At 48.1% G+C, this 27,760-nt stretch overlaps 1 protein-coding gene across 3 annotated transcripts in view; it reads left to right on the top strand.

Annotated features, from left to right (window-relative positions):
- asic1b (acid-sensing (proton-gated) ion channel 1b) overlaps window positions 1-27,760 on the top strand; it is a 365,289-nt gene that overhangs the window by 299,454 nt on the left and 38,075 nt on the right. For all 3 annotated transcript variants that reach the window (XM_055664318.1, XM_055664316.1, XM_055664317.1), the window contains exons 2-4: window positions 18,892-19,045; window positions 20,302-20,429; window positions 21,998-22,148. In XM_055664318.1, coding sequence (XP_055520293.1) covers window positions 18,892-19,045; window positions 20,302-20,429; window positions 21,998-22,148 — 433 coding nt within the window. The remainder of the gene's footprint in view (window positions 1-18,891; window positions 19,046-20,301; window positions 20,430-21,997; window positions 22,149-27,760) is intronic.

The following is a 27,760-nucleotide window of genomic DNA, read 5'->3' as shown; positions in this document are numbered from 1 at the left end:
AATAAGTTTTGAGTTACTCCAGAATAATGTGTGTATCACCAAACACAAACAGGAGTTGTTCTCTCCAGGAGTGAATTCCAAGTCACCGCTGTGTAGGAAGGTAGACAAAAATGCTGGAGAAGCTCAGCGGGTGCAGCAGCATCTATGGAGCAAAGGAAATAGGTAATGTTTCGGGACGAAACGTAGCCTTTTTCCTTCGCTCCATAGATACAGCCTCTCCCGCTGAGTTTCTCCAGCATTTTTGTCTACCTTCGATTTTCCAGCATCTGCAGTTCCTTCTTAAACTCCTCGTAAATCTTTCCAGCTTGACAGCATCTTTCCTATAACACGGTGCCCAGACTGAACACAACACTCTAAATGTGGCCTAAATACTGCTTTTAACAATTGGCGTGCCGAGGATAAGATCAGGGCAACGTAAATCTTGAGCGTCATCACCGCGGCAGTTATGGGGGGGGGGGGGGGGGGGGGAAGATAAGTGGGCTTTTGGGCAGCTTGGAGATTTTGTTCTTCAGCGGTTCCACGGGAGAGGATGGAGAATAGCGTTTGACGGATCCACTGGACAAAGCGCAGACAGCCTGCCCTTGAGGAGCACGGGGAGAGGGGAAGACGGGAGCCGCGATGACGATGTATGGGGTTAGCTGTGGCACCAAGCGTCTAATTAAAAGCCATCCGTTAAAAATGCTCGCTGGGGTATTTGGAGACTTGCTGATGCTGGCAGTTTAGTTAAAAATTTATAACCAAGGCACGAGTCGCTCCTCACATAACTGAGCAAGGCTGCAGAGTAGTTCAAGGGAGAGAATCACACACTACGCTGTCTGGTGGCAGTCATATGCCTTTCAATTATTCTGTCAGAAATTAAGCCCAATGACATTACAAGGTAATGAAAAACATGCTAAGAGCTGATATCTCACAGAGAAGTCTGGGAATCGATGCTGATGTGGCACAGAGAACTACCGAGAGGGATTTATATTCACCCCTATAGTTCTGTGCACTCTACACACCTGATTCAGATTCAGATTCAGATTCAAGTTTAATTGTCATTGTCAGTGTACAGTACAGAGACAACGAAATGCATTTAGCATCTCCCTTGAAGAGCGACATAGCAAACGATTTGAATTAAAAAAAATAATAAGTGTCCGTGGGGGGGGGGGGGGGGTGTGATTGGCAGTCACCGAGGTACGTTGTTTAGTAGAGTGACAGCCGCCGGAAAGAAGCTGTTCCTCGACCTGCTGGTTCGGCAACGGAGAGACCTGTAGCGCCTCCCGGATGGTAGGAGGGTAAACAGTCCATGGTTGGGGTGAGAGCAGATAATACCATGCATATATATAATCAAGTCAAACTTAAATACAACAGGTAGAGCAAAGGGGAAGATACAGAGTGCAGGATATAGTTCTCAGCATTGTAGTGCATCAGTTCCACAGACAAAGTCCACTGTCCACAATGGTGTAGAGGTGAATCGGACAGTACACTAGCTTATGGAAGGGCCGTTCACTCTGGCTAGCCACTCGATTGTAGATCGGAGCAAGTTAAGGAGGCCCTATCTTATGTTGCCCTGGCACGGTGTCCACCCAGGGTGGCAATGAAGGTGAGGCACGAGGATATGTAGCTGCTGGAATCTTCAGCTAAACACAAAGTGCTGGAAGAACTCAGCGGGTCAGGCAGCATCTGTGGAGGGAATAGACAGACAATGTTCAGGTCGGGACTCGACTTCAGACTGAAGGACTAGTAGGAGGGAGAAAGCTGGAAGAGAGGAGGGGATAGGACACAGCCTGGCAAGTGATAGGAGGATACTGGTGAGGGGGAGGGGTGGTTGGCAGATGGGTGGAGTAAGTGACAGAGGCAAGAGGTGAAAAGGAGAGTAAAGGGTTTAAGATGGAACTGCAGATGCTGGAAAATTGAAGATAGACACAAAATGCTGGAGTAACTCAGCGGGTGCAGCAGCATCTCTGGAGAGAAGGAATGGATGCTGTTTCGGTCGAGACTCGTCTCCTTTTCACACAGAGTCTTGGTGAATCTCTGGAATTCTCTGCCACAGAGGGTAGTTGAGGCCCCGTTTATTGCCTGCATTTAAGTCTATCTTAATTTTGTGGCCCCTTGTGGCTGTGGGGGATCAGAAGGCATGGAGAGCCCGAGGCAAGTACGGCAATCGTTTGCCTGCTTTGCTGATGATCACCCATGATCATATTGAATGGCGGTGCAGGCTCGAAGGGCCGAATGGCACGACTCCTGCACCTAATTTCTATGTTTTTTCTATTGAGTCCCGAAACGTCTGCCCATTGCTTCTCTCGCCAGAGATGCTGCCGGTCCCCGCTGAGTTTACTCCTGCATTTTTGTCTATCTTCAATTTTCTTGGCCCCGCTCTGGGAGGAGAAGTGGGGGCGGATCCGGACCGCAACGGCCGTGAGCCCAATGCCGAGTTCGGCGATCGTTTGCCTGCTTCTGCTGCTGTTGGAGGTGAGACGTTGCCAGGGTCTTGGGCCTGTCCTACTTTGGCCGTCAGTTACGCGACAGGCCGTTGGCGCGCGAAGATTTCGTACAGGACGAATTCCACACTCCTCCATGTGTCCGTCACGTGCTACCCACCCGTAAATGGCGCGCGAATGACGGCCAAGTGGGACAGGCCGTTAAGTTTGAAAGGAAGTTGCCATGAGCAGGCCAAGTGCTGGTTGCAGTGATATTCAAGTGTTATCTCCACACTGCAAGAAATGAAAATGATACTTAAAGTGCCCTTGTGTGATTGTGAGGATGTTAAGGGGGCTGCGGGAAAATCAGGTTAGATTACAGGTCGACCTTGAGATGAAACAATGGCACTGATTCTCCTTCCTTTACTCTGCTCAAACTTTGTACCGAGTCTCAAGAGCTCGAATGTCGAGCACACAGCAGAAGTGCCAGCTGAAACATAATACTTGTCAGTCCAAATGTTTCATCTCATCACTGCCATTCGGATATTTAACTGCAAATGCCGAAGGACATGACACATATTTCTGACTCCAAACAAGGCTTTTCAGTGCAGCGTTTCAGCATGTCATAGGGGTAGATACTCAGGAGTGGGGAGATGGTCGTTAATTGAAGATCTACGAGGATGTTGCCAGGACTAGAGGGGGCCTGAGCTACAGGGAGAGGTTGAGCAGCCTAGGTCTGTATTACCTGGAGGGCAGGAGGATGAGGGGTGATCTTATAGAGCTGTACAAAATCATGAGGGGAATAGATCAAGTTCAAGTTCATATTTATTGCCACATGCACCAATTAGTGTACAGTGGAATTTGATTTACCATGCAGCCACAATCAAAAAGAGGGCAATACCCAATAGAATATAACATGAACATCCAGCACAGTGTAAGTAAGTAAGTACGTTTTATTTATATAGCATGTTTTAAGTCAACTCGCATTGACACCAAAGTGCTTTACATAAATTAAATAATAAGTTTCCATACCGTAGAAAAAGGTTAAAAAAAAAAAGAAAATGTACACAACACATTATAGAGTTCAACACAAACGTCCCCCCACAGCAGAATCAGAAATTTCCACTGTGGGGGAAAGGCACCAGAAAGTTAAGTCCTCTTCCTCTGTGAAACACCGGAGGTCAGGGCCCATTTGTGGCCTTGCAGCCAGTCCGAAAATTTTCCGGGCCCTCTTGCCGTGAAGATGGAACTCCGGCGTCGGGGGAAACAATTCCTCAAGCGGCTTGGAAAGTCTGGAGCGGCTGCCTCCTCCCCGGAGAATCAACATTCTTCACCGTGGTGGAACGCAGTAACGTTCAGTCAGTCCTCCTCCTTTGTTCATCCGTGGTCGGGGCCATCAACCCTCCGTAGTCGCCGCTATGGACGGCCTGATGTACAGGCCCTCTCGGGTAGATGCACAGAGCCTCTTGCCCAGAGTAGGTGAATCGAGGACCAGAGGACACAGGTTTAAGGTGAAGAGGGGAAAGATTTACTAGGAATCTGAGGGGTAACTTTTTCCACACAGAGGGTGGTGGGTGTATGGAACGAGCTGCCAGAGGAGGTAGTTGAGGCAGGGATTATTGCAACGTTTAGGAAACATTTAGACAGGTGGATAAGACAGGTTTGGAGGGATATGGACCAAATGTGGGCAGGTGGGACTAGTGTAGCTGGGACATGTCTGGCGGTGTTGGCAAGTTGGGCCGAAGGGCCTGTTTCCACACTGTATCACTCTATGACTCTAGACCAAAACTGAACACAATACTGCAAATGATGCCTCACTTGAATATGTGAATTCCTTGTATGGATAGTTAAAAGCACACTATCTGATGTTACTTACCATTGGTTCTAATGGAAAGACAGCTCAATTGGACATCTTCCACCTCATCATTCTTTGCCACAGAAGCCCGTAGAAGCCATCAATGGATCTTTGTAAGACAGAGGTAGATAGATCCTTGATTAGTACGGGTGTCAGGGGTTATGGAGAGAAGGCAGGAGAGTGGGGTTAGGAGGGAGAGATAGATCAGCCATGTGGTCTGATGAAGCGTCTCGACCCGAAACGTCATCCATTCCTTCTCCCCGGAGATGCTGCCTGTCCAGCATTTTGTGATCTACGATAAATCAGCCACGATTGAAAGGCGGAGTAGACTTGATGGGCCAAATGGCCTTTTTCTGCTCCTATCACTTACGATCTACGATCACCACCATGTTCTGCAAGGCCCAAATTTGAGCCATTGATTTTTTCTGAACCTTCCAACTGCTGCTGCATCAATAGACAATAGGTGCAGGAGTAGGCCATTTGGCCCTTTGAGCCAGCAACGCCATTAATGTGATCATGGCTGATCATCCACAATCAGTACCCCGTTCCTGCCTTCTCCCCATATCCCCTGACTCCGCTATTTTTAAGAGCCCCCTAGCTCTCGAAAGCTCCACCGCCCTCTGAGGCAGAGAATTCCACAGACTCACCACTCTCTGTGCATCATTCTTTCTTTTTTGTCATTGCTCCTGAAAATTACTTTCGTTTCTTCTGTCCCCTACTGAAAGCTGTCTGAAACGAGGCTTCCGATTTGGCATAGGCTAAAATACCATTGTTATCACTGGGAGCCAGCTAACATAGAAAACGATCACAGAGATAGAAACATAGAAACATAGAAATTAGGTGCAGGGGTAGGCCATTCGGCCCTTCGAGCCTGGCACCGCCATTCCATGATCATCTGATGAACTCAGTATCCCGTACCTGCCCCTCCATACCCCCTGATCCCCTTAGCCACAAGGGCTCACCTAACTCTCTGTGCAATGAACTGGCCTCAACTACCCTCTGTGGCAGAGAGTTTTTTCACCACTCTCTGTGTGAAAAAAGTTCTTCTCCTGTTTTAAAGGATTCCCCCTTTCCTCGCTGTCCCCTGTCCTGGACTTCCCTAACATCGGGAACAATCTTCTGCAACTAGCCTGACCCCTTAAGATTTTGCATAGTTTCTATAAATCCCCTCTCATCTTCTAAATTCTAGAGAGTACAAGCCGAGTCTATCCAGTATTTCTTCATAAGACAGTCCTGACATCCCAGGAATCAGTCTGGTGAACCGTCTCTGCACTCCCTCTATGGCAAGATTGATTCCCACGTGCCACTCATCCAGACGGGCACCTGTTGGGACGTACAGTATAAATGTTGGATTTAACTTTGCTTGACAAGGAATAGAGTTCCAATTAAGTGCCATATTCTGCTCTCCTCTTCTCTATTTAAATTACAATGAGAACAATGCCTGCTGCCATTGCCAAGGCTTCTCAGCAATCTTTCCAACTTGTTCGTCTGATCCTTCTGACAACCATGACGTTATAATCGACCCATACTGCTGAAGCTGCCACTGGCTTTAATCGCTAACACCCAGTTAAGAGTCAGGCTTATGTTTAAGAAGGAACTGTAGATGCTGGAAAATCGAAGGTCGACAAAAATGCTGGAGAAACTCAGCGGGTGCAGCAGCATCTATGGAGCGAAGGAAATAGGCAACGTTTCGTCCCGAAACGTTGCCTATTTCCTTCGCTCCATAGATGCTGCCTCACCCGCTGAGTTTCTCCAGCGTTTTTGTCTACCAGGCTTATGATGACTTTATTTGAGGCGTGGTTTTCTCCAAATGCAAGAGCAAGCCTTCCAGTTTTCAAGACCTTGCCCATTAGAAACATAGAAATTAGGTGCAGGAGTAGGCCATTCGGCCCTTCGAGCCTGCACCGCCATTCAATATGATCATGGCTGATCATCCAACTCAGTATCCCGTACCTGCCTTCTCTCCATACCCCCTGATCCCCTTAGCCACAAGGGACCACATCTAACTCCCTCTTAAATATAGCCAATGAACTGGCCTCAACTACCCTCTGTGGCAGAGAGTTCCAGAGATTCACCACTCTCTGTGTGAAAAAAGTTCTCCTCATCTCGGTTTTAAAGGATTTCCCCCTTATCCTTAAGCTGTGACCCCTTGTCCTGGACTTCCCCAACATCGGGAACAATCTTCCTTCATCTAGCCTGTCCAACCCCTTAAGAATTTTGTAAGTTTCTATAAGAATTTTGTAAGTTTCATTGTGTCTCTTTTACTTCTGGCTTCTTAGTTGCTTTTCATTGGCCGTCCGTCACGGGGAAATGTCCTTCGAGTGTCATGGAGTCACAGGCCCATTCGGCCCAACGCATCCATGCTGAACAAGATGCCTCACCGAAGCTCGTCCCACCTGCCCGCACATGGTTCACATCCCTCTAAACCGTTCCTATCCAAGTACCTGTCCAAATGTCTTTTAAATGTTTCATGTGCCTCCACTGCCAGCTTGTTCTACATATCCACCACCTTCTGAGCGGAAAAAGTTGCACCTTGGTTTCTATTAAACCTTTCCAACCTCACCTGAAACCTATGTCCTCTAGTTCTTGATTCCCCTATCCTGGGGGCAAAAGACTATATGCGAGAGTGAGCAACACCGGAAATTGGAGGAACAGCACCTCATATTCCGCCTGGGCAGCTTGCATCCTGATGGCATGAATGTTGAATTCTCCCAATTTTGCAAGCCCTTGCTGTCTCCTCCCCTTCCTTAACCCTCGAGCTGTCTCCTCCCATCCTCCCGCCCTCGGGCTCCTCCTCCTCCCCTTTTTCCTTCCTTCTCTCCTCCCACCCCCCCATCAGTCTGAAGAAGGGTTTCGGCCATAGATGCTGCTGCACCCGCTGAGTTTCTCCAGCAATTTTGTGTACCTTCGATCTTCCAGCATCTGCAGTTCCTTCTTGAACACTATGTGCAATCTATTCCCCCCATAATTTTATACACCCCTATAAGATCACCCCTCAGCCTCCTGTGCTCCAAGGAATACCTAGCCTGCCTTACCTCTCCCTATAGCTCAATCTTTAGATTTTAGAGACACAGTGCGGAAACAGGCCCTTCAGCCCACTGAGTTTGCTCTGATCAGCGATCACCCTGTACACTAACATCATCCTACACCCACGAGGGAACATATACAATTTATACAAGCCGATTAACCTACAAACCTGTACGTCTTTGGAGTGTGGGAGGAAATGGGGTCATACGACACAGAAACAGGCCCTTCGGCCCAACTCGTCCAAGCTGGGGTCTCGACCCAAAACATCACCCACTCATCTCCAGAGATGCTGCCTGTCCCGCTGAGTTGCTCCAGCATTTTCGTTTAAACCAATATCTGCAGTTCCTTCCGACAACTGTATATAGCCATGATGGGTTAAGCTTCTTTTGTAGGCTTATTGCACCACAGCAATGTATTATGCGCTGGTCTGGGAAATGCTGCGCAACAAGTGGCTCGGTGTGACTGACTTCATTATACTTGCTGCAATCTCCTTTGCCTTGAAGATATATCGATTGGCGTCAAAAGTTGAAGACTTAATACCTTGAGGTATTAATGGAAAGCAGATTGATTACTGTGTGCTAATTGAGCACAGTCAGCCAGGACTCTTGAATATCCCACCGTAAATTAATACTAATCAGCCGGCGCAGTGCGTTGGAAAATCTCCAAAACAAGGAGATAGAAAATGGCTACTCAGCTCATTGAAGCTCCAGTATCCGATCGCAGATCAAGAGGCTACCTTGTTACAGTGGTGTGGAACGAGCTGCTCTCTGCAAAAGGGCACGAAAGAATTCCATTTAGACTGACGCTGAAAAGCGATGGAGCTCCCAGAAAGAGCCCACTCGGTTGGCGGAGGTCAAAGGTCAGCGATGTCGTTCACGAACTGAGCACCATAAGATGGTGGCGAGCAACCCGTCGCTTGCATTGGAAGCAGAACAAGCAGATTGCAAAAGCAATTCCAGGTTGCGTATGGATTTCCACGGGACCCGGAGCAATGTTAAATATTAACATTGCAAGTTTGTCGATCTGAGCAATTTTGAGTGTATTTCATAATGAACAATTACTCATTTTATAGTGTGATATCTCCATTCAAAAATGGCACTCTTTCCCCTTTGTCTTCAGGGTGCCAATTATTCCTTGAATTTAGTGCCACTCAGCATCAATCTTAGTTGGCACACAAAAATGCTGGAGAAACTCAGCGGGTGCAGCAGCATCTATGGAGCGAAGGAAATAGGCAACGTTTCAGGACGAAACCCTTCTTCAGACTGATGTAGGGTGGGGAGAAGAAAGGAAAAATGAAGAGGAGGAGCCCGAGGGCTGAGGGAGAGCTGAGAAGGGAGAGGAGACAGCAAGTGCTACCGGAAATTGGAGAATTCAATGTTCATGCCGCTGGGGTGCAGACTGCCCAAGCAGAATATGAGGTGCTGCTCCTCCAATTTCCGGTGGTGCTCACTCTGGCCATGGAGGAGGCCCAGGACAGAAAGGTCGGATTCGGAATGGGAGGACCCACACCATCCTGGCCACACACTCATCTCTCCGCTACCATCAGGCAGAAGTCCACCAAGTCCATAATTCATGTTCATAAACTGAGCAGAATTAGGATATTTGGCCCATCAAGTCTACTCCATCATTCAATTATGGCTGATCTATCTCTCCCTCTCAACCAAGGTGTATGCCTTCTTTCCATAACCCCTGACAACCGAACTAATCAATAATCTATCAATGTCCGCCTTAAAAAAAATCCACAGACTTGGCCTCACAGCCGTCTGTGGCAATGAATTCCACAGATTCACCACCCTCTGGTGAAATAAATGTATTTTGCTAACTCCATCTCCACCACATCAAGTCAGGTGTTCACTCGTACCCTTAATGAACTGTAAGATGGTCGCAAAGCACAAAGTGCAGGAGTAACTCAGCACTTGTAGAGGGAATGGACAGACGACTCTTTTGGGCCAGAACCATTCTTCAGACTGAGGCTCCCAACCTGATAGGTTGCCTGTCCATTTCCCTCCATAGATGCTGCCCGACCTTGCTGAGTTCCTCCAGCACTTTGCTTTGCTCAAGGTTCCAGCATCTGCAGTTCCTTGTGTCTGCTGTAAAATGGCGAGATAGATCAGCCAAGAATGGATGGAGGAGTGGACTTGAGGGGCCGAATGGCCTATTTCTTCTCCTATCCCTTATGAACTTCATGAACATGGCAGTTCTATTGACAATGCCCAAATAGAACTGATGTTCTCAGATTTACTTCTTTAAGTAGTCAAGGCTTGAGATGAATTGCATTGAATTGAACAAATGTTATTAGCCAAGTATGTATACATACAAGGAATTGGCCTTGGTGCTTTGCTTGCAAGGATTACAACGCAATATACAGGAGACAATTAAAAATAAAACATTATAATTTAAACATGTGAATTAAATAAAATAGCAGAGCACAAGGAGGCTACAGACTTTTGGCTGTTGAGTAGAGCAACTACTCGTGGATAAAAACTGTTTTTATGTCTGGCTGTGGCAGCTTTGACAGTCCAGAGTCGCCTTCCAGAGGGAAGTGATTCAAAGAGTTTGAGGCCAGGGTGAGAGGGGCCAGAGATGATCTTGCCCGCTCGCTTCCTGGCCCTTGCAGTGTACAGTTCATCAATGGAGGGAAGGTTGCAGCCGATAATCTTCTCTGCTGATCGGACGATTCGCTGCAGCCTCCAGGTGTCGTGCTTGGTGGCTGAGCCAAACCAGACCATGATGGAGAAGGTGAGGACAGACTCTACGATGGCCGTGTGAAATTGGACCATCATTGCCTGTGGCAGATTGTGTTTCCTCAGCTGCCGCAGGAAGTACATCCTCTGTTGGGCCTTTTTGACTGTGGAGTCGATGGTGGCCCCTACTTAAGGTCCCTGGAGATGACGGTTCCCAGGAACTTAAAAGACTCCACAGATGTGACTGTGGTGTTGTTGATGGTGTGTGGGGTGAGGAGAGGGGGAGCTCTCCTAAAGTCTACAACCAATTCCACTTAAAGTCTTAAGAGCATTGATCTCCAGGTTGTTGCGATGGCACCAGGACGCCAGCTGTGACACTTCTTGCTGTAGGCAGATTCCTCCCCATCCTGGATCCTGGAAGTGAAGACATTTTCTCAAGGTGTTGCCTAAATATGTTTAGCAACTTTGCTGGATTTGGTGTTAAAATTTCTGTCAGGAAGACTCAACAGGGGATGCGCTACCCCTTCCCTCCCAATAGGTGGCACTGCTGTCAGGCTTCCTGGCAATTGAGGAAGGACTGCCACCTGGTGGGCTGTATTATGTATTACAGTTCCAGTGTCTATGGCAACTTCAGTTTTAGATAGATTCATATTCAATTTAATTGTCATTGTCAGTGTACAGTACAGAGACAACGAAATGCATTAGACAAAAGTGCTGGAGAAACTCAGCGGGTGCAGCAGCATCTATGGAACAAAGGAAATAGGCAACGTTTCGGGCCGAAACCCAAAGGAAATAGGCAACGTTTCGGGACGAAACCCTTTGGGTTTCGTCCCGAAACGTTGCCTATTTCCTTCGCTCCATAGATGCTGCTGCACCCGCTGAGTTCCTCCAGCATTTTTGTCCACCTTCGATTTCCCAGCACCTGCAGTTCCTTCTTAAAAACTTCAGTTTTAAGTTGGTATTAAATTCGAGGCTGAAGAAACGGCAGATGCTGGTTTACTGAAAAAAACTAAAAGTGCTGCAATTAAGTTGATTTATTGAAAGCCACAGCATGGAAACTGGCCCTTCGGCCCACCGAGTCCGTGCCGACCAGCGATCACCTTGTTCACACACTAGTTCTATGTTATCCCACTTTCTCATCCACTCCCTAATACATACATAGAAATTAGGTGCAGGAGTAGGCCATTCGGCCCTTCGAGCCTGCACCGCCATTCAATATGATCATGGCTGATCATCCAACTCAGTATCCCGTACCTGCCTTCTCTCCATACCCCCTGATCCCCTTAGCCACAAGGGCCACATCTAACTCCCTCTTAAATATAGCCAATGAACTGGCCTCAACTACCCTCTGTGGCAGAGAGTTCCAGAGATTCACCACTCTCTGCGTGAAAAAAAAGTTCTTCTCATCTCGGTTTTAAAGGATTTCCCCCTTATCCTTAAGCTGTGACCCCTTGTCCTGGACTTCCCTAACATCGGGAACAATCTTCCTGCATCTAGCCTGTCCAACCCCTTAAGAATTTTGTAACTTTCTATAAGATCCCCTCTCAATCTTCTAAATTCTAGAGAGTATTTGGACTGAATACATTTTATTTTTGGGTGCCTTTCAGAAATCTCAAGGACACCTTACAGAGATAAACAGGAATAAAAAACATATAATCAGAATAAAATAAATAATAAAGACATCACAGAAACACAAATTAAAAACAGAAATCAGTCCAAAAACAAAAAAATCAAAAACACAATGTGAAGAGAGAGCAGCGGCAGCTAAAGCGTGCCAGCGTCCACTCTCCCGCACAGAACACATAGATGTCAGGTGAGAGGGGAAAGATTTTATAAGAACTTGAGGAGTAAAAGAAAAGGCTGGAAAGGGTACAGAGAAGATTTACGAGGATGTTGCCAGGGTGTGAGCTACAGGGAGAGGTTGAGTAGGCTGGGTCTCTATTCCATGGAGCGCAGGAGGATGAGGGGCTGATCTTGTAGAGATGTATCAAATCACAAGAGGAATCGATCGGGTAGACGCACAGAGTCTCTTGCCCAGAGTAGTGGAATCGAGGACCAGAGGACATAGGTTCAAGGTGAAGGGGAAAAGAGTTAATAGGAATCTGAGGGACAACCTTTTCACACCAAGGGTGGTGGGCAAAGATCACAGAGTGGAGCAAGATGGTCCACTCAGCGAAAAAGCCGTAGGACAACTTCGAACTAGCATGAACGGGTGATCGATGGCCAGCGTGGACTTGGTGGGTCAAAGGGCCTGTTGTAGTAAACCAAGCGTTGTGAATCAAACGGGTTTCATTCACAACCCTAACCCTAACCCTAACCCAACTGTCATCTGCAAGCAAAGATCCTCTGTGGCCAGAGTGAGGTCCAGCACAAATTGGAGGAGCAGGACCTTATATTTCGCTTGGGTAGTTAACACCCCAGCGGTATGAACATTGACTTATCTCATTTTAGACAGCCCTTGCTTTTTCCTTCCTTCCCCTCCCCTTCCCAGTTCTCCCACTAGTCCTACTGTATCCGCCTCTTTCTTTCTCTCCCCCCCCTCCCCTCCTCCCCCCAACATCAGTCTGAAGAAGGGTCTCGACCCAAAACGTTGCCTATTCCTTCTCTCCATAGATGCTGCCTCACCCACTGAGTTTGTCCACCTGAGGGTTAAGCTGTTGGTTGCCCAAACTGAATTGCTTTTAAGAGTCAATCCAGAGTGCCTCGTGGGTGTATCCCTGTCAAAGCGACATATAACCATATAACAATTACAGCACGGAAACAGGCCATCTCGGCCCTTCTAGTCCGTGCCGAACACTTATTCTCACCTAGTCCCATCTACCAGCACTCAGACCATAAACCTCCATTCCTTTCCCGTGCATATACCTATCCAATTTAATTTAAAATGATAAATGCCTCCACCAATTCCACTGGAAGCTCATTCCACACAGCTACCACTCTCTGAGTAAAGAAGTTCCCACTCATGTTACCCCTAAACTTAATTCTCAAATCATGTCCTCTTGTTTGAATCTTCCCTACTACTCTCAATGTTTGATGTTTCAATCCTTGATGTTTGCCGCAGGCGAATGTTCTGCTGCCGACCGGTATCTAAACTCGGCAATGAGGAATGTCGGCTGCAGCCGAGCGGCTTCATCAACATGATTAACGAGGATTACCTGCAGGCAAAGAGCATCTAATGCCCATTCACAGCCCATAAAATCAACAACATTGCCCTATTAATACCCCGGTTATCGTTTGCGATAGGATTTATAGGATTGGCATATGTGCTCCAGAATGCTCCATTTGATTTTTTAAATCTCCTATTATATCCACATTGCTTTCGATCTGTGATTTCAACCAATGTCCTTTTCATTCCAGCCTGCTGGCAATTGATTTTATATCCCAGCTTGTTCCCCATCCCACCTCCTCCTCATTCCTGACCTCCCTCCTCATTCTCCCTGCCTGGCCAGTCCAGGCGTTGATCTCTTTACAATCAGTTGAGGGTGGCAAGTGTCCAAGCGTGGGGGAGGGGGGGGGGGGGGGGGGGGGGGGAGGAGGGAGGAGAGGAGGGGGGGGGGGGGGAGAGGGGAGGGGAGGAGGGGGGGGGAGAGGAGGGGAGGGGGGGGGGGAGGGAGGAGAGGAGGAGGGAGGGTGGGGGAGGGGGGGGGAGGAGGGGGCGGAGGGAGGAGAGGAGGGGGAGGAGAGGAGGGGGGGAGGAAGAGGAGGGGGGGGGGAGGGAGACTGTGACTTCATCTCCGCATTGGAGGGGGGGGGGGGGGGGAGGAGGGGAGGGGAATGGGGGGAGGAGGAGGAGGGGGGAGGGGGGAGGGGGGGAAAGGGAAAGGGAGGGGAGGGGAGGGGGGGGGGAGGGGAGAAGGGAGAGAGGGGAAGAGGGAGGGAGGGGGGGAGGGAGGGAGGGGAGAGGGGGGGAGGAGGAGGAGGGGGGGGAGGAGGAGGGGAGGGGGGGAGGAGAGGAGGGGGGGGAGAGGAGGGGGAGCGATAATTCCGATATTTTGGATCTTTAAAAAAAAGGGAGGAGAGGAGGATGGGGGAGGGGGGAGGAGGGGGGGGGCACAGGAGGGGGGGGAGGGGGGGTTAATATAGGGGCGGACCGGGTGCCGACGGGGTCCAGGGGAGGAGTGGCGTGTTGGCCTGCGTTGTGAGGCAGCTTCATGCACTGGGCATCCCAGCGAGGAGCAGCCTGCAATTGCTCTGTCTCCTCCAAGCCTGCATGGCCGGGGGGGGGCTGGTGCACGACTCGCTGGAGAGAGAGGAGAGCTGCTGCCTGCACATGCCTATCATTGCAAAGGGCAGAGGAGTGCAGGGGGGGACATCCCAGAAGGGGTTGCCTATTTCCATCGCTCCATAGATGCTGCTGCACCCGCTGAGTTTCTCCAGCATCTTTGTGTGCCAACTAAGATTGATCCTGAGTGGCACTAAATTCAAGGAATAATTGGCACCCTGAAGACAAAGGGGAAAGTGTGCCATTTTTGAATGGAGATATCAATGTGGAAAAACAGCGGAAGTGCTTAGCAGACATTTGCCGTGGAGATTTAAAGATCCAAAATATCGGGAATTATCGCGTTTGCTCGCTGAATTTCATCAAAAGTAAGCAATGCCTTAATTTCAAGCAAACGCGATAATTCCCGATATTTTGGATCTTTAAATCACCATGGCAAATGGCCGCTGTTCACTTCCGCTGTTTTTCCACCTTCAGTTCCCTCTTGTAATTACCTTACTTTCTATCTTTATTTTTGCCTGAAAATTTAGGTCGCTGTGCTTCACGGTCACCCCGACTAGCACAGAAAATTTCAGCTCAAATATCGGCCGTTTTCCATGTTTTTAACGGGTGGGAAAGTGCGTGTTTTCCCATTCACTAACATGTACTCCAGTTGAGATTTTCGGTCACGTGGGTGCGGATCTATGCTCCAGTGACCTTTCGTGAAATCACCCTATTCAGTCCAGTAACACTGTGGGAGCGTCGCAAACATGCGGCCATCTGAATGAGACGTCAGTTCTGTTCTCAGGCTCCTCCTCCTTTTTCCTTCCTTCTCCCCGCCACCCCCTATCAGTCTGAAGAAGGGTTTCGGCCCGAAACGTTCCCTATTTCCTTCGCTCCATAGATGCTGCTGCACCCGCTGAGTTTCTCCAGCGTTTTTGTGTGCCGTGGACATTCTTTAGTTTAGTTTAGAGATACAGCGCGGAAACAGGCCCTTCGGCCCACCGAGTCCGTACCAACCAGCGATCCCCGCACACTAACACTATCCTATACACACCAGGGACAATTTACATTTATACCAAGCCAATTAGACTGCAAACCTGCACGTCTTTGGAGTGTGGGAGGAAACCGAAGATCTCGGAGAAAACCCACGCAGGTCACGGGGAGAACGTGCAAACTCCGTACAGACAGTAGTCGGGATGGAACCCGGGTCTCCGACGCTGTAAGTGCTCTAAGGCGGCAACTCTATATCTAACCCTCTGTCCCTGAAAACTTCAAACAAAGCCAGAAATCTCGGGGTTATTACGGATTCAGATTTACATTTCGACAGTCACATCAAATCAGTAACAAAATCGGCCTACTATCACCTCAAAAACGTAGCAAGATTAAGAGGACTCATGTCAACTCAAGACTTAGAAAAACTTGTACATGCCTTTATTAATAGCAGGCTGGATTATTGTAATGGTCTCCTTGCAGGTCTTCCGAAAAAACTGTCAGGCAGCTACAGCTTGTTCAGAACGCTGTTGCTAGAGTTCTAACAAAGACAAAAACATGTGAACACATTACACCAATTCTTAAATCCTTACATTGGCTCCCTGTATGTCAGAGAATTGATTTCAAAATCCTGCTGCTCACCTATAAATCACTGCATGGTTTAGGGCCAAAGTATATCACTGACATGCTTCCACTATATAAGCCTTCTAGACCGCTAAGATCTTCTGAGACCAATCTGTTAGTGATTCCTAGAGTAAATACAAAACATGGGAAAGCAGGATTTAGTTACTATGCAACAAATAGCTGGAATAAACTTCCTGAAGATTTAAGACTTGCCCCAACATTGACCACTTTTAAAACAAGACTGAAAACTTTTATGTTTACTTTAGCTTTCAGCTAAATCTTAACTACATTGCACTTTTAACTTTTGCACTTTTTATAATGCATTTTTAACTTTGCTTTTATTTTCTTTTAATTCTTCCATTTTATTATTTCATTTTATTGTATGATATGTTTTTATGTGAAGCACTTTGAGTCTGCCTCGTGTATGAAATGTGCTATATAAATAAAGTTGCCTTGCCTTGCCTAAAAACAATATATAAACTACAACCAAACTATCCACTCAACAACTGGCTTGGTATACATGTAAATTGTCCCTGGTGTGTGTAGAATGTGTGTGTGTGTGTGGTCGATCCAGCTTGCGGTTTCAACGCGGTCGGTTGATCCAGATCGCGGTTTCAAAGCGGACAGTCGTTGAATCCAGCTCGAGGTTTTCCAGGCGAATGCCCTTGAGCTTGAAGGTCGAAGACGCTCTTCTTAACTCGCCGATTAGGTCGCCCAAGTGGGACAGCCCCTTAAGTCCCAGTATAACCCCTGACCCACCACAATAAGAAACATTGTGCCTAAAGTGCTTTTTTTTCCGAAGAATTCATATAAATGACTTCTGCACCAATGCACTTATGTAGCAATCAACACACACAATTGCAAATTACACACAGCTGACACATTCTCCTAAAATGACCTAAGGGGATGAGCTGTGTTTAATAATTGAATAATTGGGTAAGTCGCAGCAGACTTGGATTTGAATGAAGTGCAAGTGTAACAGTGGTGCTTGTGCACAGTAAAAGAGTTCATATGTTCTCATCATGGGCCGGCACGGTGGCGCAGCAGTAGAGTCGCTGCCTCACAGCGCCGGAGACCCGGGTTCCATCCTGACTACGGGCGCTGTCTGTACGGAGTTTGTACGTTCTCCCCGTGACCTGCGTGGGTTTTCTCCTAGGTGCTCCGGTTTCCTCCCACACTCCAAAGTCGTGCGGGTTTGTAGATTAATCGGCTTCAGTATCAATGTAAATTGTCCCTGGTGTGTGGCGGGCAGTGTTGGTGTGTGCGGATCGCTGGCCAGCGCAGACTCGGTGCGCCGAAGGGCCTGTTTCCGCGCTGTATCTCCAAACCAAACTAAAAGGTTCTCAAAGAATGAATGGCTTTGGATTATACATAGTGTATGATAATTCACCTATTCTGATTCTGAGAAAACCTCGCCTTCACTTCACTGATGCCTCATGACATTAATGTTGAAGGAAATGCATAAAAGGTCAACTAATTTGAACGTAAACTGATTATACGAAAGCTGATTAGTTATAATCGGACCGATGGCACTGGCACTGGCACTGTCTTCTAATCTGATCCATTTTCACTTCATGACGAGAAAGCAGAGAATTATGTGTGCTCATTTTGTAAGTCAGGTCACCGATTGAGGTTTAGCTATGAGAGAAGCATACCTTACATCTTATAAATCTCCCAGCACTGTGGGAAAGATCAATTTGCAGGATTATCAATCATTAATGTTTATTGGCTCATACCTGTCATCGTCTGGTTCAAATTCTGTACTTGGCTGTCCGAGCGTTTGACGGCACTGGGCCTGCAGTCAGCAGCGTTCAGAAGAATGAGAGGGAACCTCTCAATCAAAGGGTTTGGACACGCTAGAGGCAGGAAACATGTTCCCGATGTTGGGGGAGTCCAGAACCAGTGGCCACACAGTTTAAGGATAAGGAGGAAGCCATTTAGAACGGAGACGAGGAAACACTTTTTCACACAGAGAGTGGTGAGTCTGTGGAATTCTCTGCCTCAGAGGGCGGTGGAGGCAGGTTCTCTGGATGTTTTCAAGAGAGAGCTAGATAGGGCTCTTAAAGATAGCGGAGTCAGGGGATATGAGGAGAAGGCAGGAACGGGGTACTGATTGGGGATGATCACATTGAATGGCGGTGCTGGTTCGAAGGGCCGAATGGCCTCCTCCTGCAGCTATTGTCTATTGTCTCACAGCAACCAACAAACGGCCCGTGTGTGTGCGCTTTGGAAATTGTGTTGGCATCCGCTGATCACAGGCCCAGAGGACACCCGAGTTGCCAAGAAACGTGCCCCTTAGCTCAGGAGATCTTCTGACTTCAAAAAGAACGAACGACTTTCCCTGGCGCGGTGAGGCAGCAACTCTATCGCTGTCTCCCGGAGTTCTTCCCCTCTGTGCATCTCCATGTTTAATCAGCTCACTGTATGGGCTTCAGTGCGGCCTACCCAAGGGCTGCACCAGTGTAAGATATATTTTGGAGGTTTGACTGTGCAATTTGCAGAGCACACTGACCTACGGCATCACTTCCTGGTTCGGGAGCTGCAAGGCGTACGAACGGCACCAACTAGACAGGATAGTGAAGACCGCCAGCAGGATTATTGGTGCTCCACTCCCCTTCCTGCTGGACATATACAGGAAGAGATGTATCAACAGAGCCATCTCCATCATCAAAGACCCCTACCACCCATCGCATGACATTTTCTCCATCCTCCCATCTGGGAAGAGGTACAGGAGCATTAGCTGCAAAACCAGCAGGATGCTCCTCAGCTTCTTCCCATAGGCTATAAGACTGTTAAATGGACTTTGCCCCCTGCCAAGTATCGCGCACAAACCCCCACACTGCAGCAGAGCCACTGTTGTGCCGCTGCCGGTCGGAACGCCTGTTGAATGTTTAGTAGAGTGTTAAATTTGTTCATGATATAGGTATTTTTTATTTCTATTTATTTTTTCATGCACACTGAATGGACACTGGTTGAGCAACGTTTTTTTGTTTCCTCTGGGTATGCGAATACTCAGGAAATGACAATAAAGATATACAATACAATACAATTTGATCCTGAACGTCAGTTCCCTCCGCATCTCACTCTAAACGACTTTGTTTCCTGCAGGTATTTACGAGGTACGGCAAGTGCTACACTTTCAACTCGGGCCAGACTAAAGACCAGCCCATCTTGACCACCCTGAAGGGCGGAACAGGGAACGGTCTGGAACTGATGCTGGACATTCAACAGGATGAGTACCTTCCCGTCTGGGGTGAAACAGGTAAATAGCCACCTGCGCCAAGCACGTCACCTTCCAGCTTGCGCGCAACGGTAGTAAACAAAATTGTGCTGCGGTATTGTTCATGAGCTCCGGCTGCTGCAGTGGCCATTTTAATTAGACTCGATTTACAGTAAAGTTGTAACCTCTATTACAAACCTCGAGCTGGCTGAGACAGGCGGATCACCTATAATTTTGAAATAAAATGAAATGTTGTAGTTCTCATTTGATTTCATTTCTATTCAAAATACAGATATGCCCTATCGTAAGATTACGATCACAGAACATCGAACAGCGCAGCACAAGACCACAATGTCTGGGCCGAACATGATGCCAAGACCGAGTCTAATCCGCCTGTACATGACCCCTATCCCTCCATTCCCTGCACATCCACGTACAAAAGTCTCTTAAACGCCACTATGGTACCTGCCTCCACCACCACCCCTGGTAGCACGTTCCAGGCACCCACCACCCTCTGTGGAAAAAAAACTTGCCCTTTAAACTTTTCCCCTCTCACCTGATATTTTCACCCAGGGGATAAAAGGTTCTGACTTCGCCCCATAACCCCTGACACCCATACTAATCATAGAGACGAATCTGTCTATCTCTGCATTAAAAATATCCACTGACTTGGCCTCCAGGACTAGAGAGCACAGCCTCAGAATTAAAGGACGTTCCTTTAGGAAGGAGATGAGGAGGAATTTCTTCAGTCAGAGGGTGGTGAATCTGGAATTCTTTGCCACAGACGGCTGTGGAGGCCACAAGTCAGTGGATTTCATGGCAGAGATAGACAGATTCTTAATTAGTGCGGGTGTCAGGGGTTATGGGGAGAAGACAGGAGAATGGGGTTAGGAGGGAGAGATGGATCAGCCATGATTGAATGGTGGAGTAGACTTGATGGGCTGAATGGCCTCATTCTGCTCCTATCACTTATGACCTTATAACATTGAAAGACGACCTAACGCCCTGGGAGTTTTGAGATGTAGAGGCTTCACAAGAAATAAATGACACAAGCCATACACTCCAGACACTGTCTCTGTAAATCGTACAACAATGTGATGAACTGCAGTGTATATACTTCACTTACACAATCCATTCTTTACTGATATCAATATTTTTAACAATAAAACAGAAGCAGTACTAATATATACTCAGGCAGACAATGTGCCCTGATTTTATCTTTCGTTTTTTTAGTCTAGAGAAACAGCGCGGAAACAGGCCGTTCTATTAACGTCGGTCTACTCTGTTCTTTCACACAGATGAAACCTCCTTTGAAGCTGGTATAAAGGTTCAGATCCACGGTCAGAATGAGCCGCCGTTTATCGACCAGCTGGGTTTCGGTGTGCCACCGGGCTTTCAGACGTTTGTGTCGTGCCAGGAACAGCGGGTACGAGGAACCCTTGCCGCGCTCTCCCCCTCGGTGGTATCGGCTACTTGATCCGAAAGATTGAAGAGATTTTTATGTTTGCATGGAAACAGGCCCTTCGGCCCATCTAGTCCACGCCGACCACCGATCACCCGTTCACACACTAGTTCTGTGTTATCCCACTTTAGGGCCCGTCCCACTTTCACAACCTCTGCGGAGTTTGCCCTTGACTCGTACTCGCAGCATGGTCGTAGCGGGCCGTGATGCTAGTCGTAGCTACTCGTGGCATCAAATAGGTCGGGGCGTTTTTCTAGCCTGATGAAAAATGTCCACTAGTTAAAAAAGGTCGTGAATTAGGTCGTGAAGGTGGGACAGGCCCTTTTCTCATCTACTCCCTACACACTAAGGAGGCAATTTACAGAGGGCCGATTATCCTACAAACTCGCCCGTCTTTGGGACGTGGGAGGAAACCGGAGCTCCTGGAGGAAGCCAACACAGTCACAGGGAGAACGTGCAAACTCCACACAGACAGCACCCGAGGTCAGGATCGAATCCGGGTCTCTGAGGCAGCGGCTCTACCCGCTGCGCCACCGTGGGCCGCCCCTAGCAACACTGCACCATTGTACCTCTGTCAAGAGTCTCACTTGTGACCTTTCCAGAAATCCTCACTAAAACACGAATCAAGGTTTTCTCACTCTCCAGATGCATGTCGGCACCATTTTCTGCCTTTTGTTTTTTAATGAACCTGTACACACAACCCCATTCACACGCATCAAACCTTTCATAGAACCTCGGTGCTAAGATTTGGCCTGAGGTGTTGGCGAATGGAAAAGATGCTCGCTCACTAAAGTTAAGCTTATCAGCAGTGAGGCGTTGAACACATTTTGTTGAACAGAATGGATCAACTGGGCTTGGATTCACTGGAATTTAGAATGGATGAGAGGGGATCTTATAGAAACATGTACAATTCTTAAGGCATTGGACAGGCTAGGTGCAGGAAACATGGGGGAGTCCAGAACCAGGGGTGTTGTAACCAGCAGCTGCATAGTTAGTAACAAAGGTGATGGGAACGGAATATTTATTCAACCATGTCGTTGTGATCTGGAGCACAAAGGCAGTGGAAGCAGATTAAATTGTGACTTGCAAGGGGGAAACATAAAATATAATTTTACTTTAGGAAGGGACTGCAGATGCTGGTTTAAACCAAATGCAGACATGCAAACCTGGAGTAACTCAGCGGGACGGGCGGCATCTCTGGAGAGAAGGAATGGGTGATGTTTCGGGTCTGAAGAAGGGTCTTTTTCACACAGAGGGTGGTGGGTGTGTGGAACGAGCTGCCAGAGGAGGTAGTTGAGGCTGGGACTATCCCAACGTTTAAGAAACAGTTGGACAGGTACATGGATAGGACAGGTTTGGAGGGATATGGGCCAAACGCAGGCAAGTGGGGCTAGTGTAGATGGGACATTGTTGGGCCTGTTTCCACACTGTATCACTCTATGACTAAGTCTCTCGAGCATCATCATTTTGTGACGGGTCTTTCCTTGGAATAGGTGATGAATGATCCTGTGTGTTTGTGTTCTCTCTGCCAGCTAATCTACCTGCCTCCCCCCTGGGGCGACTGCAAATCTACTCCCATGGACTCGGACTTCTTTGACACCTACAGCATCACCGCTTGTAGGATTGACTGTGAGACCCGGTACTTGGTTGAAAACTGTAACTGTCGCATGGTTCACATGCCAGGTACGTTGCTATTTAGTCAGCGGGGGCTGCAGAGTGAATGTCCTGGTCGTTATGTCAGAAGGAACTGCAGATGCTGGTTTAAACTGAAGATCGGCACAAAAAGGGAATGAGAAAGAGAAACAAAACGAGAGGGGCAGATAAAGGGGCACATGAAACTGTCAGGGAGAGGCAGTGGGAAAGGGAGAGAGTTGGAGAGGGAGAGACAGATCAACAGATACAGCGGTTATTGTTTTCAGCAAACTGCAAGGCTTTGATGGGGATTCACCCAGAGAGTGGTGAGTCTGTCGAATTCTCTGCCTCAGAAGGCGGTGGAGGCCAATTCTCTGGATGCTTTCAAGAGAGAGTTAGACAGGGCTCTTAAAAATAGCGGAGTCAGGGGATATGGGGAGAAGGCAGGAACGGGGTACTGATTGGGGATGATCAGCAACGATCACATTGAATGGCGGTGCTGGCTCGAAGGGCCGAATGGCCTCTACTCCTGCACCTATTGTCTACTGGAAGGGCCACAGTTCCGGACCCTCCTACAAATGAACACAAATAACTTAAAACTTGTGTTAAAACACCAGGAACTATTAACTGTGTTTTGTCAATGGATAATAACCGACAACATGGAATAATGTTACTCATTGTGAAAATGTTGACTTGACGGTTTTAGGATTTTCTAATGGATAAATTCTATTTTGAAATTAAACAAAGCCACTATGAGACAAAGTGGGAGAGATAGATGAGAGAGTTTGACACAAAGAAAGTGGCCGTCACGGACAGTCCCAGGCAGGAAGAGAGATAGCAACAGAGATTGGCCAAGTATAATTGTTTAAGAAAGAACTGCAGATGCTGAAAAATCGAAGGTAGACAAAAATGTTGGAGGAACTCAGCGCGTGAGGCAGCATCGATGGAGAGAAGGAATAGGCTTCTTCTGAAGAAGGGTCTCGACCCGAAACGTCACCTATTCCTTCTCTCCATAGATGCTATATTTAAGAGGGAGTTAGATGTGGCTAAGGGGATCAGAGGGTATGGAGAGAAGGCAGGTACGGGATACTGAGTTAGATGATCAGCCATGATCATATTGAATGGCGGTGCAGGCTCGAAGGGCCGAATGGCCTACTCCTGCACCTAATTTCTATGTTTCTATGCTGCCTCACCCGCTGAGTTCCTCCAGCATTGTTGTCGACCTTCGGCCTAGAATAAAATACCTTCTATATTATTTTCAGTATCCTGTTACCATTTTAACCAATGATACTTTTGCCTTTTCTTAATAATTTTCTTCTCCCTCGCGGTTCTTTTCCTAGTCTGGCACATAAATTAATTTGATCGACCCAAACAGTAATTGCTTTAGCATACAGATGTCGCAGTGAAAGTGCCTTGCTATCAAGAGTTTTCAAGAGAAGGTTGGAGTCGGCTCTCGGGGCTAAGGGGCCTGTCCCACTTACGCGACTTTTTCGGAGACTGTCGGCACCCGTCATAGGTCGCCGAAAACGTTCAACATGTTGAAAATCCAGTGGCGGCCAGAAAGACGTTACGACTGTTTGGGCGACTGAGGAGACGACTCATCACCGCACAGGTAACGCCCAGGGTGAAGCCTGTACGGTCGTTAGTAGTCGCCCAAAGAGTCGTACCTTGTTCTGGTCGCCGCTGGATTTTTAACACGTTGAACATTTTCGGCAACCTGCGACGGGTGCCAGCAGTCGCCGAAAAAGTGGGACAGGCCATTAACGGAATCAAGGGATATGGGGAGAAAGCAGGAACAGAGTACTGATTGGGGATGATCAGCCATGATCATATTGAATGGCGGTGCTGGCTCCAAGGGGCCAAATGGCCTACACCCCCTGATCTGTCATATGCTAGAGAATGGAGCAGCTGGGCTTGTACACTCTGGAGTTTAGAAGGATGAGAGGGTATCTCATTGAAACATATAAGATTATTGAGGGTTTGGACATGCTAGAGGCAGGAAACATGTTCCCAGTGTTGGGGGAGTCCAGAACCAGGGGCCACACACAGTTTAAGAATAAGGGGTAAGCCATCTAGAACAGAGACGAGGAAACACTTTTTCCCACAGAGAGTGGTGAGTCTGTGGGATTCTCTGCCTCAGAGGGCGGTGGAGGCAGGTTCTCTGGATACTTTCAGGAGAGAGCTAGATGGGACTCTTAAAGATAGCGGAGTCAGGAGATATGGGGAGAAGGCAGGAACGGAGTACTGATTGGGGATGATCAGCCATGATCACATTGAATGGCAGTGCTGGCTCGAAGGGCCGAATGGCCTCTACTCCTGCACCTATTGTGTATTGGAGAGGAAGGAGGATGCATGTCTGCACATCTTCATGCTCTGTCACACACAACACGGCCTGTTGCCCAGGCAGTAGAACATTGCGAGGTGCCGCGGCAGGGGAGGGCTACATTTGGGGATGGGAGGTTGGCAATAGCAGGCGTTTAACGCCAGTAGCGACGTGCGCAGCTCCCAAGGGAAGGGCCCTTCTCTCGGTTGCGGAGTGACGGGGGCAGAGGATGTCAATGCTGTTGAGCACTGGCGCCTCGTGCAAACACCGCGCTCCGGCAAACGCAAGCATGAAAGATTTGCGCATTTCATGCAGCTCGTCCAAGATCAGACTTGCCGCCGTGAGTTTTAACGTGTTAGCTGTGGCAAAGTACACGTGCCACATGCGCTTAGACGCGTGCGGTCACTGACCAGGTGTCACGATCGGAGGGACGATAGGGCTCTTAAAGATAGCGGAGTCAGGGGATATGGGGAGAAGGCAGGAACGGGGTACTGATTGGGGATGATCAGCCATGATCACATTGAATGGTGGTGCTGGCTCGAAGGGCCGAATGGCCTCTACTCCTGCACCTATTGTCTATTGACAGAGGCTCAGCCGGGATACTGAATGCCAACGTTACTGAACACCCTCTTATTGCTGAAGGTAGTCACAGAGTGCTGGAGTAACTCAGCGGGTCAGGCAGCATCTGTGGAGAACATGGATAGGTGACGTTTCACAGAGTGCTGGAGTCACTCAGCGGGTCAGGCAGCATCTATGGAGAACATGGATTGGTGACGTTTCACAGAGTGCTGGAGTAACTCAGCGGGTCAGGCAGCATCTGTGGAGAACATGGATATAGTAATGTTACAAAATGTTGAGATTTTAAAAATCAAGTCTGCAATTTATCCCATCAGATAAAACATAAAAATAAGTTTAATTTGACACCTAATTCACTTTCATATCTCAAGTATTTAAAAAGTTATGGCCATTTTCATACTCGGAAATTAGCATCTTGTTCCCTATTGATTTTCTATGGACATAACAAAAAAGCTGTGATCGTGGACAGTCAAAAGTCCATAACTTTCTTAAAAATTAAGAGAACTGAATGAAATTTTCAGTTATCATAGATTGAAGCATTCTGAAACAAATATAAAACAATCTTACTTGGATGACCTGAAATTAAAGCATATAATTAGTTAGTTACCCAATTGGAGCTAATTTCAAACTTCAATTACTAGATCTAAACATCTATCTATTTCTTAATAAACGATTAACATTTTTAAATAGCCTAAGTGTCCAAATAATATTCACAAATAATTCACAATAAAACATGATTTTTAAATCTCATTTACATTAATTTATAGGCCAAATGGAAGGAATTTAGTGTTCAATTGCTGTAAATTAATGGCCATTTAAATCAGCTTTCTAGTGGGATCCTGTGAACGCGCTGGTTTAGAACTTTCACATTGTGCTATTGTGCCCTCACATGCCCAGAAAAATACTGCGGGATATAATGGGCCCCAAATTAGCTACTCGCAACTTTAAACTTTGTATAAAGGGATCTTAAGAAGCCCTTTTTAATGTAAAAATAAACAGCCTACCTTCTGTTGTCCCCTGTATGAGATCCGGCCCGTTGCCGGCGGTCGGGGGTTTAGAGGTTGATTTTTAAACTACTATAACAATTATATAAAGCCTTTAAAAGTAATAATAGCTAAAGCGATGGAATCTTCCAGCGATTTTTCGTTAATAATTAACTAGGCTGAAAACCTCGATTTGAACAGCCTAGGGGAAATCGCGTTTTAAACCCGCCCCCCTCTAAACGGCGCCAAAATCGCGCACACGGGCTGGGACAGATTTTCAGCGATGCTTCAGGTAGGCTTTGCAACATACCTAATGGATAGGTGACGTTTCACAGAGTGCTGGAGTAACTCAGCGGGTCAGGCAGCATCTGTGGAGAACATGGATAGGTGACGTTTCAGGTCAAGACCCTTCGACCTGAAACGTCACCTATCCATGTTCGCCGATACGGATAGCACTACGATTTTTCACCAGTTCACTCACCGTTCTCCTTTGCTGCGAGTGCATCAAGTTTCGTTCCGATCGGTTGAATATAGGCAAAGTTAGCGAGGTTAAAACATCTTAAAAACCGCGCATGCGCAGATCGATCTCTTCTCCTGGCGTTCAGCGCCACACGGATTTGTCTCTTCCCGTTACTCCCCGGGACGGTCCGCCCCTTCCTGCGCCATCGCGTCTTTACTGGAGCTGAGGAAATCCGGCGGAGGTTTCAAACCGGACTTTTGGAGGGACCCGAAGCTGCCCCGCCCCCAGCAGCAGCCCCGCCCCCAGCAGTAGCCCTGCCCCCAAGCAGCAGCCCTGCCCCCAAGCAGCAGCCCCGCCCCAAGCAGCAGCTCCGTGGCACGGCAATATCGTCAAACGGAAGGTATAGTTTGATCCTAACGGAGGAGAGCGTCCAGCGCCCGCTGTGAGTCCCAAACGCACTGCCATCGCAACGGCCCGCAGCTCCACCCCTTTCCCCCCTGATTCCTGCCCCCTCCCCCATGATACTCCCCTCTCCCCCATGGCTCTACCCCCGTCTTTTCTCCGAGCTCTCCCTCCCACCGCACCCCACCCCACCCACGCCCTGCCCACACGCCAGCCCGGCCGTAGCTGCTGGTGCTTCCGGGCCGATCCGAGGCCTGGCTCTGAGGGCGCCGACGGCTGATGCTCCTCCGGGGCACGCAAGAAGGGAGATGAGCGGCAACCTCGAGATCCTGGGGAGGGAGAGTGGGAGAGGAGAGGGGATAGAGGGAGCGGAGGGGAGTAGGGAGGGGAGAGGAGGGAGGGAGTGACTGGGGTAGGGGAAAGGAGAGGGAGGGAGAGGGATGGATTTGGTGAGGGGAGGAGGAGAGGGAAAAGAAGAGGGCGGTGGTGAGGAGGGTGAATGGGGTAGGAGGGGGAATAGAGGGAGAGGAGTGGGGGAGGTAGGGAGTGGAGAATAGAGGGAGGGGAGAGCAGTGGGGGAGGTGAGGAGGGGTAGAGGGAGGTGAGGAGTGGGGGATACAGGTATAGGATGGGGGTAGCAGTTGGGGGCTATGGGTGAGCGGTGGAATATTGCGTTGGGGGACCAAGCCTCCTGTGTGACAGGGACTAAACGGGTCCCACTTAGTCTAGTACAAAACTAAAACTCTGATCTTGTGCTTTTCCGATTTGCGGGGTTTTTCTATTTGCGCAAAAACGGTACGCGATAGCGCTACTATTTTTCGCCACCTTACTCAACATTCTTCTGTTTTGTTCCGATCGATGGAATATTTTAAAAGTTTATTAAGGTTTAAAAATCTTATAGATTTTTTGACTGGGGGAG

This window comes from Leucoraja erinacea, chromosome 40, assembly GCF_028641065.1.
Source record: "Leucoraja erinacea ecotype New England chromosome 40, Leri_hhj_1, whole genome shotgun sequence".
Lineage (NCBI taxonomy): Eukaryota > Metazoa > Chordata > Chondrichthyes > Rajiformes > Rajidae > Leucoraja > Leucoraja erinaceus.
This window is presented reverse-complemented; position numbering and strand designations above follow the sequence as displayed.